The sequence below is a fragment of the Ciconia boyciana genome, chromosome 1, assembly GCF_034638445.1.
Source record: "Ciconia boyciana chromosome 1, ASM3463844v1, whole genome shotgun sequence".
In the NCBI taxonomy this organism is placed as follows: Eukaryota; Metazoa; Chordata; class Aves; order Ciconiiformes; family Ciconiidae; genus Ciconia; species Ciconia boyciana.
Genome location: NC_132934.1, coordinates 13,823,714 through 13,838,600, shown reverse-complemented (window position 1 = coordinate 13,838,600; position 14,887 = coordinate 13,823,714). Strand labels below are relative to the sequence as shown.

Below are 14,887 nucleotides of genomic sequence, written 5' to 3'. Positions count from 1 at the left end.
TCTTCTAAACTTAGGATTTGGGTGCTCTTTGGGATCACTGAAATTCAATGCAGTTATTTGAATAAATTTGCTTGTCACTTCCATAGCAGACTGTAATTTTCATTTACTATTGGAGGTGTTCAGCTGAGGTTCAGCAGTGGGTTCCTATGTAGTTGCTTGGGGAGCAAGAAAAGTACCTCAAGAACATGTTGGAGGATAGGAGGCAAAGCAGGATCTCGAACCTGGGTCTGTTGTCCTCAGCAGAATACTCCAGTCACAGCACTTTTGGTTGCTTGGGCATTTTCTCTTTCTCTTCCTCTCCTTTTTCCCTCTCCGTCTCCCCCAACCACAAACCCTATCTGTGAAATAATTTTCTTGAAAAATTCATGACTGACTTAACTGATTAATATGTATGTATCTCAGTGTCCTCTATGGATTATTTTTTTCCTGCCTGATCTTCTGCAAAGAACTTCCAATTGGCTATTATATTCAATAAAGTAAAAACTCAGAGTCCCAAGAGGCTAATTATCCATGGTTTTGTTACAGTATTAATTCTGGCAATCATGGAATTTTAAAATTCAGCTGAGGTAATACGAAAAGCAACTCTTTTAATAACTGCATGATCATGAAATACTGCAAAGAAGTTTCCTGAGACCATTTGCTATTGTGATATATGGCTTTCCCAGTACTCTCTTAGTTGCTTTTTTGTTATGAATATAGAAGAGTGAAGTTTGGCCCTAAAAGTTGAAATTGTTATTTTATTTCCTCAGGAAGCAGTTTTGGGCAAAAGAACAGTTCCTTCAAAACACATTTTGAATGCAGGAAAAGGACTGCATTAAGCTGCAACTTGCAAAATGACAAATGTTCTCACTTGTCTTGGTTTTTCAGCAGTGGTTAGCATTCACAGTTTCAGATGGATTTGGTGGGAGATGCGGATGTCTCTCAACATAAAGACTTTTATGCTTCCTCCTTCCAAGGGGCTCAGCTCACAGTTAGTCAAATGCCATTTGAAACACCCAAGGGCACCCCTGTGCCTGCAGCCTCCACTACCAAAAGGTCTGAGTCTCCTGTAGATCCTATGTCACAACTGCCTGACCTCTCCCTAGAGGTACCTAGGACATCTCAAATGGCACTAGATACCTATATTAAAGCAATAAAGTTGAGCCCCAGCAAACATTAGTTTTCTGGACAGCAAGCAAACTATAATCATTAAGGGCAGATCCTGTCACTATATTCACCATCTCCCTGTACTCAGTCATAACCTTTATACTATGTATAGTCCAGCTAATTAGAAAATCAACCTCCCTGGACCTCTGTCTAACCAGTTTTCCCATTTTCCAGTTGCTTCTGCAGTGCTCTAACTGGACAGCTGCTGTCATGGGGTTTGCTGTGATCTCAACTTTTATTTCAAGTTCCTGAACTTTATCTTGATTTAAAAAAAAAAAGTATAATTCAATTGCGTGTGGAGGAGTAATTTATTCACATGACCCTGGTAGTTACTTGCAGAGTGTCTCTTTGCAGAGGACACAGGAACAGAGAAAATCTACTTTGTGGGTGAATTCTGTCGTACTCTAACCAAATGAGTGTGTGAAGCGCAGAACCTTGGGGGCCAGAATAACCTTTGGTTTTGTCCAAGACACAGCAGAAAAATGGTGCCCTGGGAACAACCTTGAGAGTCCCTTAGGCTTTAATCTGTACAATGATTAATTAGCAGGTGTCAGGTTTTAATTAATTTATTTTTTTTATTAGGGGTGAACTTGGAAAAATATAAGCTGAAAAAATGTGTTTTACTTACTTATTGTGGCCCCAGACTCGGGCCTGTTCAGGGAACTGATGATAACAAAGCCGAAGCCTTCATTCTCCTTGCGGTGGATCACGACGTCACTGGTTTGCAGGCTGTGAGAAGTGAAGCCCTCAGGGGGTGTAGCATTGCTACTAGAGACAGCGTGATTACTGTTAGCATAAGTAGCGTAGTCACTTCTTGGAGAACTGTGGTGCGTAGACACGGAGCCTGGGCTTCTGCCATTCTCTGGGCACGGTTCTCCTACAACATAAATCACACCAGTATTACAGTCTGACTTGCTCAGTGGCTTTGTGGCTTACACTACATTTGTTAATGCAACATGAATACAGTTGACTGTCTATAGCCCAGACTACCGCAAGTATTAAACTAGGAGCTGTAATAGATGCAGAGAGACAGGAATCTACACAATTATGCAAAACGTTCAAGGGCAATCAGATAAAACAAGCATGAACACTCACTGCTAAGCTAACTGGAAGAGAGGAAAGGAAAGTAAGAAACAGTGGCTATTTGGATTGCAAAAACATTAGCAAGCACTATTCCCTTGTCTGCTGGTTGATCTGTCATCAAGAGGAAAATGTGACTGTCTAATCCAATATAAAATTATTTGTATTTGGATTAAAAGAATTTAAGCAGGCAGCTAACATAGAGTAATTAGGATTAGCTGCATAATGTTCTTCTTACAAGTTGATTAGCATGCTCAAAAGATGTTCATGGAACAGAGCAGTTACACAATGAAAAATAATCACAAATAGTTTTTCTGTGGGCGTCATGACAGAAGCAGTGGTCATTTAAAGGTTTTGAAGATGCTTTTGTGTGGCGAGTTTGAAAGGGCAGAAGTGAAAATGGAGTCCATCCACACTTCAGTATTGCTTTATAGTAACAAGAACAGGGAACAAGTTAAATCTTGTGGGATTACACACTTTTTTAGCACAAGCAGTTTGGCAATTGAAAACAGTAAAGTTACACTTCCAGATGGGAAAAAAGATTTATATTCCTCGCAATCTAAGTTGTTTACACAAATCAGCATTTATTGACAGTTTTAATACAGAACTTTCAGATGAATGTAAGTAATATGTTTTCTGTTCGGAGCAATGAGAGTGGCAGAGTCATTCTACTGAACATGTGAAGAGCTTACGCATACACACATACATCCTAGGAAGAGAGCTTGCAAATTAGACCTTCAGTGTGTATATGTTAATAAAATAAACATCATCCAAGGACAAGCTGTTGTTTTCTCAGTCAGGTGTGTCCTTTAGCAGTCCTTCTGCAACTATGAAATAAAGTGATTAGAGAGAATAAAGAGGAAGAAAAACAAACAATTATTATACTCCTGCTTTAGAATTGAAAATCTCCAAGAGTTATTGAACCAAATCTGCAACTAAATGCCATAGTCAGTGACAAGAGAGATCTCATTTTCTGGCTGTCATGTTTCAGAAAGCTGAATATTGTTTATGTCAGTATGGCTGCAACAGAAAGGAAATTATCTTACCCTGCAGAATGACCAAGAGCTGGCTTGGCCATGAAAGAATGCAACTGAATGCCATTAAGTATAGGAAAAGAAAGATAAAGGAGGAAAAGTTTAAATGGCTATTTGATTGTCAGCTGTGCAATAGATATTCATCAGAAAAATTACATTTTGATTCTGCCTGGGAAAAAATGGCATTTTAATCTGCGCTGTTCTGAATACCGCATTTTCCTAATCAAATTGTTTTCCAGAACTTGTGAATGGTGATTTTCTGTTCCTGATCTGGGTAAGTATCTGTGCAAAATGATGATTCCAGGTGAGGACTGAGATACGTACATCAGCTATCAGGCAGGTAAGGAAAGCCCCAGATCCCTCTGTGGTATACGTTCACACTAGTGAGAAATTCACATGAAATTAATTGGCCTGATGTGTTAGTGTAGCATTTTTCAGTCATGCCCAGCATCAGTCATTTTAAAATTTTTCCACAAAGCTTATGTTGTAACACACCAAATTAAAATCCTGTTCAGCTCCTGAAATGTTTAAACATTAATGAGTTACACACTATACTCCCCGGTGTGGCACTCCCAAGGCCCAAGAATAACTCCAGGTGTTTTACCAGCTTGCTTCACTTTCTGTGCCAGGAGACCAGAGTGTCTAATAGACCCTTTTATTTAATATTTAACAAGCAGCAGCAAAGGCTGGCATCCGCTCTGTGCTAACCCTCTTGCTAATTTTGCCTGCAGTCTGTACAGCTGGCTGACCCGGGAAAGGTGCTAATCGCAAGTGCTCGGCGGATTACCTTGGTTATTGGCCATTTTCCTAGCGCTGGGGGAGCTGTGAGGGGGCGTCGCGCCGGGTGCAGGGGGACCTTTCTGGCTGGAGGACTCTGGAGTCAGTAACAGAAGAAAGTCAGTCCCGCGAGAGCGCGGCTGGCAGGGAGCTGCGGTGCCGCAGTGGGAGGGGGACTGCGAAGACGAAGGTGAGTGGGAGGGCGGCTTTTTGGCAGGGGAGTGAAGGGGAACGGCGCAGGCAACGACAGCGGATCTAGGGCATGGGGAAGCGGAAGACAGGACAGGCTGAGAACGTGGTTTTGCTCATTTCTGGTGCCTCAGTGAAGTGTACTCACCACAAAGGTTTTAAAAGTTCTTAAATAAACTTCTTTCCTCGAGTAAGCAAAGCTTGCAATGGAATGGCAGCAAATTCTCCCATTAAAGCTTTAATAGATGCTGCCACACATTTTTGCAGGTTCCAGTGTTTTGCAATAATTGACGCCGAGCTAGTCTAAAGGTTTAATTTACTTCGAATTCTTCATATTGTTTTAGGTTTATTTTCTGAATGTGCCTGCTTGAAGAGAAGGTCCGGCCCTATTCCTAGGAGCCGCTTGTGCCATACGGAAGGTTTTCAGCCAGCTTGCGTTGCAGTCGGGGGGAAAATTCTAGATGACATCAGTGAGACCAGAAATGGGCTTTTAACACATACAGGAGTGAAATGAGTTCTTGCCCTAAACAGTTAACAGTCTTTGAGCCTTTCTCTGGTTGCTTATTGACACAGTCAGCTTTAACAGCTTTAACTTAGGTGAACGTTTTGTCCCAAAAGTGGACAAGAGGAGACAGCACAGACCAAGACAGCATGGAACAAATCCAGAGCGCTCATGATCACCACACCGGGGTTGCCAATATTGTTTCCACTTCTGAAGGAAACAACACTCAGCTGTAGTGTTTTTGTCACAGAAACAAGGGACACATATTTACTACTATTTTTTCTTCAAAATTACACAAACATTCACTTTGATTTTAATTTTCTCTATGTTTTAAAACAGCACATGTTTGTGCTGCCAGCACTGAGATCTGTTTTTCCTTTCACCTTTCCCAGCCTTCACTCACCCGTGGGTAGCACCTTTCTCCTCACAGTAAGATTCACTTGCCCGTTTCGGGCAGCGTTATGCATAAGATCAATCACATATCGGTGAGTTTTGCCAGCCACTGGAATCCCATCTACATACACCAGCTCATCACCAGGATGGAGACGACCATCTCGGTCTGCTGAGCCCATGGCAATTACTGCTCCGATGAGAATCTAGGCAGCAAAGAAACAAAATCCCGTCATATATACACTGAACCTCCAATTTAGTGCCATGAATGTTGCACTGATTTTCCCTTTCTTTTGAAATTCAGCTAGTGATTCAGTGCAGGTGAAGAGATCTGTGTGTGTCGGAAAGCTGTGCTCCTCCTCTGCAGTATGATTGAAGTTGCTTCCTTGCCTTTGGTAAGAAGGTAAGATGTTTCCTATCTGCGTAGGAGTGATACACCTGAGAATCCTGATCTAGGGATGATCTACCTGATATCTTCAAACCAAGACAATCTGTCTATAAGGAGTGTTGAGTTTATATAGACTACATTATGCAGAAGATCTAAACAGATTAATTCCATGTAAGGGTCCTTTTGACTTAAAATTAGTTAGTCTGCATATTTCCTATCAAAGGTTCCTCACTGCTTTGTGATTTAAGCACCTGGAGTAATACACTTGAGGTCGGTAGTGGAAGTGACCCCACCACACAGAGTTTGCTTTGGGGAAAAGAAGTGCTATATCAAATGTTGTTACTCCTAATGAATAATTGCTCAGGTAGTGGTTGATTAACAAAATGGAAAAAGAGGAAAAATGTCAGCTTATTGTGGGCAGATGTTGTTTTCCCAAATCAACATTGAAATGTAATTTGTATGGGACATATAAACTAGTAAAAAATCTGTTCAAAACCTTTTAATGCCTTTCTCCACTTTCTATGCACATAAATTCACATAATTTATTAGAAGAAGACATATATATTTTCCCTGTGGAATAACTGGTAGAACAGTTGAGATTGATTCAAACAAAACCTGCTTTCTTTGAAAGAATATTAAAGCATTCACAAAGCGTGTTCCAAATTTTCCTTTCTCTTGTTCAGTGTGAGAGTGAGCACAGAATGATGGATATGACATGCCGTGTGACAATCCACTTTAAAAAATAAAAGATAAAAGCTATCAAGTATTGCTTTTCATGATGAACTGCAAAGGCTGGATGTGGTAGTCACGCAGGTGGTCTTGTGTTTTTTTGTGGTCTTAGCTGCAGAGTTGCAAGTATCCCAGCAGAGTGTTTAAATGAAACCCCATGCGGAGCCTGGAGAATTTTCCTCAGTTTCTAGCCTCCCTTTGGCTCACTTTTGCTTTCAAAACTTAGCAAAGAGAGAATATGATGTGATGTTTTCCTGCTTCCTGGTGTTCCTGGGATCCTGTTAAGCAGTGCCAGGCTGAGTTGCCAGAAAGACTCTTTCAGGTTCTCCATTCTGTTCTTCAAATACTGAAAGAACATACCTCAAAGCTTTGGAAAACACTTTGTGCAAAATCCAACTATGAAATATGTATTTATGCTCCTTTACTGGACAGGAAAAAAGCTGTCCAAAGCTACGTTTAGCTAGATCTCCACAAAGTATTCTCACAACCTTTATATTTGGGCATCTCATATAAGTAAGAATTTTTTCCTAGTTATCTTGGGAAGAGACGGGTGATAACCCTCTGTAGCTTGGAAGATTGTAGGGACTGCCTTCCTCCTTCGGTTTTACTGAGCATTTGCATTTTCTTTATAATTGGCTACCAAAGTGTTGAACAATTTGTGCATCTTTAACCTTTGGAGAAACATAAATGCAGCTCACAGCATGGTAGGTCATCAGTATCTACAGCAAAGTACAAAAACTCTTTCTAGTTTTGACTAATTAAGTCATTATTGCTTATATTTCACATGTCCAGAGTAGAATGTGATTGTGTTACTCATCTCAGTGGTGTGACTGACTCCTAACCTAAGCAGCGGAGTCTTACTTTAAACACTTCAGGTAGGTGTGTTTGTCAAGATGATGGCCACCATATCTGTTATTGGGTATATTTAATAGCAAGAATAACTTAATTTTCCTTCTTTTTCATTTTCTGTGTCTGAACTTGTTTCTTATCCAGTATCTGCTCTCATTTCATGGCTGAGTAGTTTCCATAATAGTTATAAATTCTACAAGCAAAGCACAAATTGGAAAAATATTTATCAGGATTATATTACCTCTGTAATGCAGTTTCATACTAGCATGAGATTGATTTGATTGTGTGAGGAAAAGGATGATGACATGTAGGCAATAAAGAGTGTGTTGTAGAGAAAAGGGAAAGTTTCACCTATTGCTAGAGATTAAACATGAGAAATGCTGGGATTAGGAAGATTGTGACAGAGCATAATCTGAATTTGAAGCCTGGGTCTATTAACTCATACATGTTAATCTGTGTTGATACTGAGTTTCTTTGCAATTCTTGATAATTATTTGACTTTGTGTTTCAGTTTCTCTGAATATAACACAGTAGCTTCACAGGCACATAGTAAAATTTAAGTAATACACATAAAAGGTGTGATTCATCTCACCTAATTTTAAGTGCCTATGATGTCTAAATCCAAGTTCATAATCTGAACTCTGTCTAATCACTGCTAAAAATAGGAGTTCCTAAGGCGTGGTCTGCATTATCCTAACGTTTTGCTCTATGGACATCTGTTATGTCTTAAAAATGTCTGTTTCTTGACACTGATCATAAAAGGAATATAGACATACATCTTGCAGGCATTTTTGAGAAGAATCCCAGTCAATCTGTGTTGAAAAGCTGAAACTCCTAGAACTCCTAGTGTAATTATGTATATGTTCCTGTGATTTTGAGTTTGAGCTGCACAATTGTATCTAAAATACTTCTCTGCTTTGGGACAGCAATTTGCAATTTCAGTAAAGTTCCAATTTATGTATATTTTCAGTCTTTCAGTGATATTATAATTCACTGTAATAGAGTCAGATTATCTCCAACTCCTTGAGTTACTGGGAGATGTGATAAATACCTGTGGTGGTATCATCTCATGAGATTTGAGAGGTGATTGGAACTGGCACAACCCACGGTCTTGATAGCTGAAGTTTCTGAATAAATTTAAGCCTTTCCTTTGGAAAGCACCTTTATGCTTACAAATATGGGAAGTGGAATAGTCCAGCAGCACTTTCTCCTTCTAAGGTGCCAGGTAGCTGATATAACTAGAAGGAAACTAAGCTACAGTCCCTCTATAGTGTCAGTATTATCCTTCTAAAAAAACTTTACGTGGATTCTGCTGCTTTCAAAAACTTATTGCCTTATGCTGAAGAATCCATATTCCTTTTTAGAAATCAAACCACAAAGACAAAAGGCAATGAAAGCTTCCTTTTGTTCTGTGTTACCTGACTGCACAGCAGGAGAGCTGAAACAAACATTTCAAAGCATCTCAGTTCTTGTTTCATAGGAAATGCAGGGGTTTGGAGGACAGGCAGAAACTGCCTCTCTTTTTCTGGAGGTGAAAGGAATGGGAGCCTGCAGGTGGGCTGTCCATGGGGGAGCAGGGAAGCAGTGGAGGAGAGAAAACAGAGTTAAGAAGTCTTGTATTTTGAATACAAAATAGATGGAAACTAAAAAAAGTGGAGTACACCTGCCATCTTTATTAGTGATGAATTTGAGCAGTGAAAGCAAGTAGATGGGCAACAGAGAGGGCGTAAGAATTGAGAAGTTCAGCACTGCAACACCTGGCTCTGAGGAGGTGCCTTTTTGCCTCGTAGGATCCTCAGCCTCAAGCTAGGATCTTATTCATTCCTGAGGACTTTGAGACATGGTTTGTGGGGAAACATAAAGCCTGTTAGATTGATAAGTCTGGGGGGAAAATGCTTTTGTATTTGCAAGCCCTGAAATAGAGATAGCAACCTTGAGGCTAAGTGCAGGCTGAGAGCAATTGCTCAGCAGGACCATTTTTGGTCCCGCTCTCCAAAAGTAGCAAGGTGCTTATCTCTGCATTTGGTATCCAGCTATGACTCTTTGACTTTGGACAGGAAAGCCAGGTCAGTCCTTTGCTGAAAAGAAACTAGAAAGAGCTGCTTCCTCTGTAACAGTTCAGTGCATAATTCATGTAGCTGGGAGGCAAAAGACTCGTTTCCAAATTCCCACTCTACTGGACTGTTGAACAGAGACATAAATTCAGGTCTCCCACAACTCCGGCATGTATTCTTAACCATCAGAATATTAGATATTCTAAGCCAGTTTTCCCTCAGTCCTTTAGGTTGAAATAATTCAATTTTACATAAACAATCATCTTTTAGATGAGGCATTTGAGCTGCATTTTTCCCCATGAGAATGTCGTAAACCTGAAAACCGCAGAGCCAGTCAGGGACTCAGTCTGCGACTACTTAATTATCCATTTGTAATGAAAAAAGCACTAAAGGAGGCACCAAGACAGACTTTCCCAGAATACTGAGCAGCCTTGTAGCCAGGGACACTTTCCTGGGAGGTGGGAAATGCCACTAGACACTACTGTCCGAAGCATGTAGAGGGAGATTTCCAAACCTTCCACTAGTGCCAATTCTTTGCAGGATAAAATGATAAAATGGGACATTTCCTCTAGCTCCTAACAGATTTCCTTTCTGGCTTCATGCCGTGCATGAGCTTTGAGAACCCATACTGGCTGGGCCATCCAGAAAGGACAGGAAAAATGCTTAATTGGAGAATGTGCAGCTGATGGCTCAGTGGCCTCATTTTACGTGCGCTGGGACATGCTCCATGGAAGAAAGTTAGATGCCAGAGGGCCTTCAGGCACACTGCAAGTGAAGATGATGAAACAGAGTTGTTTTGGAGTCCTTTTGTACAGCTACACCTTATTTAGCTTTGAAAATCCATTCCAAAACACTTATTCTAAAATAGGTTCTCTGCATTTCAATCAGCACTTGAAGCACCTTTTTTAGAATACAGTGCATTTGTTTCTTTTTACAGAGGCATCTGTAAACTATTAATATTTATCAGCACTTTGACAGATGTTGACAATTTTAAAATAGAGGAGCTTCTTTGTTTCTCAGAGCCATGTGTTGGTTAATGTTAATGTTTGAATGACAACTATATTATTCTAATTGAATTTGAATATGGAATATATAAATCTATCAACTAGTTATACATTATCTCAGAAATGTGGTAACACAGGTATGCATAAGGTTGTGATAATAAAATGTTATCATTATCGACTTGGGATTAGTCCTCGTTGACAAACCATAGTTACATCATCAAAGTTATTCTGAAGGAGTACTAATTATGCCTGCTCTCTCAAAATTATGCTATTTATATATATCACTAACTTGACAAAATGTGTACACATTTCTTTCAAAAATTGTGTATATGTTTTGTTATATATTGTATTTCACCTGCAATGAGTCTATGTTGGTTTTGTTACCTGTTATTTGGTTACGGGGATGTCTCCCTCCTAATGGTATAAAGCTACCATTTTTGTGTCTGATGCATCACATGATGTTGTCATCTAACCTGGAACACGGACTACTGTTCCCTGGTGAGGCCTTCTGTGTTTCTGGAAATAAACTGCATTGTCAACAGTATCTTTTAACCTTATGTGTATATATAGTCTGCCTACATTGAACATAGTTACACATAGTATTACGTAATCTGATTTTTAAAATCTTCTGCTTAAACTTGGTTTTGGGAAGTCAAGATTAAAAGATGCCAGGTCACACTCTGCAGTAAAGGGCTGACTGATGCACTGTTTCTAACTTAATTCCTTCTGATTCTAACTTAATTTACTGTGACATCTTTTAGATGCGGACAGCCTGAGAGTCCTGTCTTTTTCTATGCATGAATAAAAAAGCCATTTTACTTATAGCCCTAACATGGTGTTCATTTGGGTTCAGCTATGTAGTAATATTTTTCTGACCTTTACAAAGATTTTAGAGGAAAGTCAGGAAGAAATAACTCACAGGCTGTCCAGGCTCATCTCCTCCCAGGATCCTGAAGCCAAACCCAGACTCCATTCTCCGAAGGTGAACATCCAGCTCCTTGTAATCGGGACCTGGTTTAAAGGGAAATCCCACTGAGCAAAGCATTTTGGTTTTGTCTTGAGAATTTGCACCACCTTCCCTCCCACCTTGTGTTCATTGCACATGACTAATGGCATCCTGGTTAGAGCTGGTGGAAACAAATGGGACACAATGTGTTGTACACAGACAAGCAGGAGACTTGAAAATGTAGGTATTTCTTGGAGGATGGTTATGTTCAGTAGAATACACTAAACCAAGCTAGAACACAATCACAGGAGAACAACACTGGAAAAGTCTGTCCAAAATAGAGATTATAAAGGTGCCTTCTTCCTACAACTGGCTGCATAATATACTGCTGTTCATCCACCTCTGGTGTTTAATTTGCGTTTTCCTTGCAGTTCATTAAAACCTAAAGTGAATAAACTGAAATGGGAGATAGAGATACATAGAAAAATTATCAGTCCAACTTACAAAAGATGAATAATCATTACAGGCCGTTTTAGTTCCACATACAGATGTAAAGCAGTATGTCTTTTTATGTAATGTGGCTTTTTAGTACTCCACTTTCAGGTAATACCCTCAATAAAGAGTTTTGAAGAAAGCTATCATGATAAGCCTCTGAGTCTTAGGGTTTAAATTGAAAGCTAACACCATTAACTTGAACACCTTAATGCTACTCAATTAAAATCTCAACAGCTTTATGGATCATTAAGATTGTGCTTCCATATGCCTACGTAACTTGCCTGTAAACATATATTCTGCCCTGGAATATACCAGTTCAGGAATGCAGTGTTTTTTAAAAACAGTTTCTTATAAAAGTGTCTTTAGCTTCATTTGAAAGAGCCCATTGTTTTGAGTCTTGATGCCCTCAAAATACAAAAGAGAAATTTTGAATAAAATTTCAAACAGTATAACGTGAAACCGTAAGCAGTTAGAGGACTAAGAAGTTGTCTATTTTGACTGTCACTTTGTCTGCATGTTCAGAGATGCTTTAGGCTCATCACCTAAAGCAGGACAGCGATTAACAGGAATGGGCTTTCGTACAGATTGCACTCTGGTCTATAAATTGTGACAGCTTTTGGCCAGTGTCAGCTTGTTGCTAACCCCAACAGACAAAAAGGGATGAGTAGGTTTATTTCAGCAAACTGATCGTAGTTTTTCCAGTTGTGCTGTGTTTCCTCAGGAGAGGAGGGACTACAGATGGCTGAAACATGGTACTTCAGCGACTCTCATTTACAGATCCCCTGCCAGAGCCATAAGTGGACACCTCACAAACTGTGGAGTTGGGCAGATCCCAGCTTTAGGCTGGGATTAAAGCTGATTCAGTTTCGGTCAGGTCTTGCAAAGATGGAGACACAGAACTACATGCAGTGGCTCTATACTATGACCGTGCAATAAAAATCCTCTCTAGACAGCAGCATAGTGCATTATTTCTTCAATCTATATTGATATGAGTGAGGCTGAATCACAAATATTTCAGTTGGTAAAATAAAAGTATTACCTTTCCCTAACAACTTGCTTCTCATGTATTTAGAAGACAAACCCAAACAGATCCTAACAGCTTATTATCCTGATTTTTTCAATTTATTTGATAAGTGTCTCAACAGTGAATAAAAGAACAAATGAAGTTTGTGCATGTACAGTATGTTAACTTAATGCAAAGGTTGTTTCAAAGTTGTGAGAGGCAAAGGAAATTTAAGATGAAAGCGATACCTTATCTTTACCTGTTTTGCTGTGCCTGAGTGTAACAAGGATGGGGCTTAGTCCTAGAGAGAGGGCTTTGTAGATAGACACCATCTATAGCCCAGGTCTAACACTTAAAGGCACTGTTTCCAGCAGTCTGTCACAAACCAAGCACTACCTTTATTTGCGCACACATGAATGAATATGCACAGTTGGGAATACATTAAGAAAGTATAAGAATGTCAGGTTGTGAAGAATACATGCTCTGGCACACTGTCCCTCAAACACATACATTGACAAAGCTCATCCAAACGAATGTTGGCACCAGACTCCAAAATAAGAGGTACTATTTTTTTTTTTAAAGAGGCTGTTTTCCTACCCATTTAGAATGGAATAGGTAAGCCAGGTTGACCATGAAAAGGTTTAGGCTGAAAATACTGTATATAGGCATACTTTTCCATGAGCACAGTTTGGAAGTCTTTGGATTAACTGACTATGCCATCACACTTGCTCAGAAGAGCCTTCCTTCCCAAATAGCTGCAAGTCTGTGGAACCCATCATCTGCCAACTCTTACCAGGTCACTGAAAACTGTTTTTAAAAAATAATATTCCTTTTTGCCCCACCAAAAAAACAAAACATGGGACTGGAAAGGATCCCTGGGTCATCTAGTCCAGCTCCCTATTATTGCAAGCCTCTGCAAGCGAACAGCACCTACACCTTACCAGTAAAGAAGACACTGCGTGCCTAAGCCTGTTTGTGGCCTTTGTCACTAGGTCACCTGCCTCATTCAGCATTTCACGGATGGATTGCACCCCATGATTTTACTTACTTTTTCACAGTAATATCGTATTGTCTCCAGCTACCGACTAGTATACTTAAGGAGCGTTTCCTCCACTGCTGTTGCTGGTTGTTTCAGCTTTCATGCTTGGTATGATATGACTCCTTTAGCTGCACTGACCAGCTGTCCATTGGTCTGGAGACAACTACACCATAGATACCTGAAGTTACGTGTCTGAATGTGGACCTCATTTCCACCCTGGTGGAAGTTCCACTCTGGTACTTTTTTTTCCTCACAAAGGATCATTAGATAAATTAAATTTTGCTTTTTCTCACTGGAGCAGATTTTCAGTTGATAATACAAAGAAAATTACCTATACTTACAGAAAAATGACGGTCCTGTGCCTTGCAATATACCGCCAATTGATGGTTAATATAACTTCATTATGGAAAATGCGGCTTTTTTTTTCTCTTTGTAAGCTAGATTAGCACCTTGTAGTTCATACCAAGTAAGAAGAAATGAATAGGTTTGCAGACACAGAAGCCAAGCCAAGACTGAATTAGTAGTCTTTTGCACAGTTTGCTTTTCCTTCCAGTCAACTTAATACACCTGAATGTCCCATCTCCTACCAGTTTCATTGAAAGGAGAATTTCAGCTTAAAGTCAATATTTCTGACTGTATAATATGGGTATCCTGTGCAAGAATGACAATGTTCCCTGTTCTCCCTTGCCTCTCTGCACATTTATATTAGAAAAAGGACTTTAGATTTGCCTGCTAGTAACTTCATTGTCTTTTTTATAGTTATAGCATTTTGTTTCTTCTTTTTGTGTAAAGGAAAATGTTCTTAACTGATCATTTGGCCTAGAAGAGAAAAAAAAGATTCACTTTGCTAGGTTATAAAACCAGCTGGCTCTTCCATGAATTTGAGAATGGTATTGGACAAGCTGTGATCTGATCATTGCTGCACAGTGAGGATGGTAAAGAGCATTGGGAAATTCTGCTTTCTGGTTCCTGGACAACAGGGAATTTGCTTTAAATGTAAAGGTACCAGAATAGATTGTTACTGAACTATAGTGAGATCTCATAGGTGAAGATGTGGTTATCAGCTCTCAGCTACATGTCTGTACTGTATTCATTTGAATTCCTAGGTGAATTGCACATTGATAAGTGTACATGCAATTGTTTCTTGAAAGTATGTACAGAAAATATATCCCTGAAGATGATTAATTCATTTTCTGTATGAGTCAAGTTGCACAGGTGCTATGTGATTTTTATAGTGATAATTCTGGTATTTGGGATGATAC

General features: G+C 39.6%; 1 protein-coding gene across 11 annotated transcripts in view; it reads right to left on the bottom strand.

Annotated features, from left to right (window-relative positions):
• MAGI2 (membrane associated guanylate kinase, WW and PDZ domain containing 2) overlaps positions 1 to 14,887 on the bottom strand; it is a 773,865-nt gene that overhangs the window by 62,064 nt on the left and 696,914 nt on the right. For 6 of the 11 annotated variants that reach the window (XM_072858606.1, XM_072858618.1, XM_072858610.1 and 3 more), the window contains 4 exons: positions 11,062 to 11,156; positions 5,132 to 5,324; positions 4,048 to 4,134; positions 1,775 to 2,023 (listed from right to left, as the gene is read on the bottom strand). In XM_072858606.1, coding sequence (XP_072714707.1) covers positions 1,775 to 2,023; positions 4,048 to 4,134; positions 5,132 to 5,324; positions 11,062 to 11,156 — 624 coding nt within the window. The remainder of the gene's footprint in view (positions 1 to 1,774; positions 2,024 to 4,047; positions 4,135 to 5,131; positions 5,325 to 11,061; positions 11,157 to 14,887) is intronic. The other 5 variants (XM_072858626.1, XM_072858631.1, XM_072858632.1 and 2 more) reach the window with 3 other exon arrangements.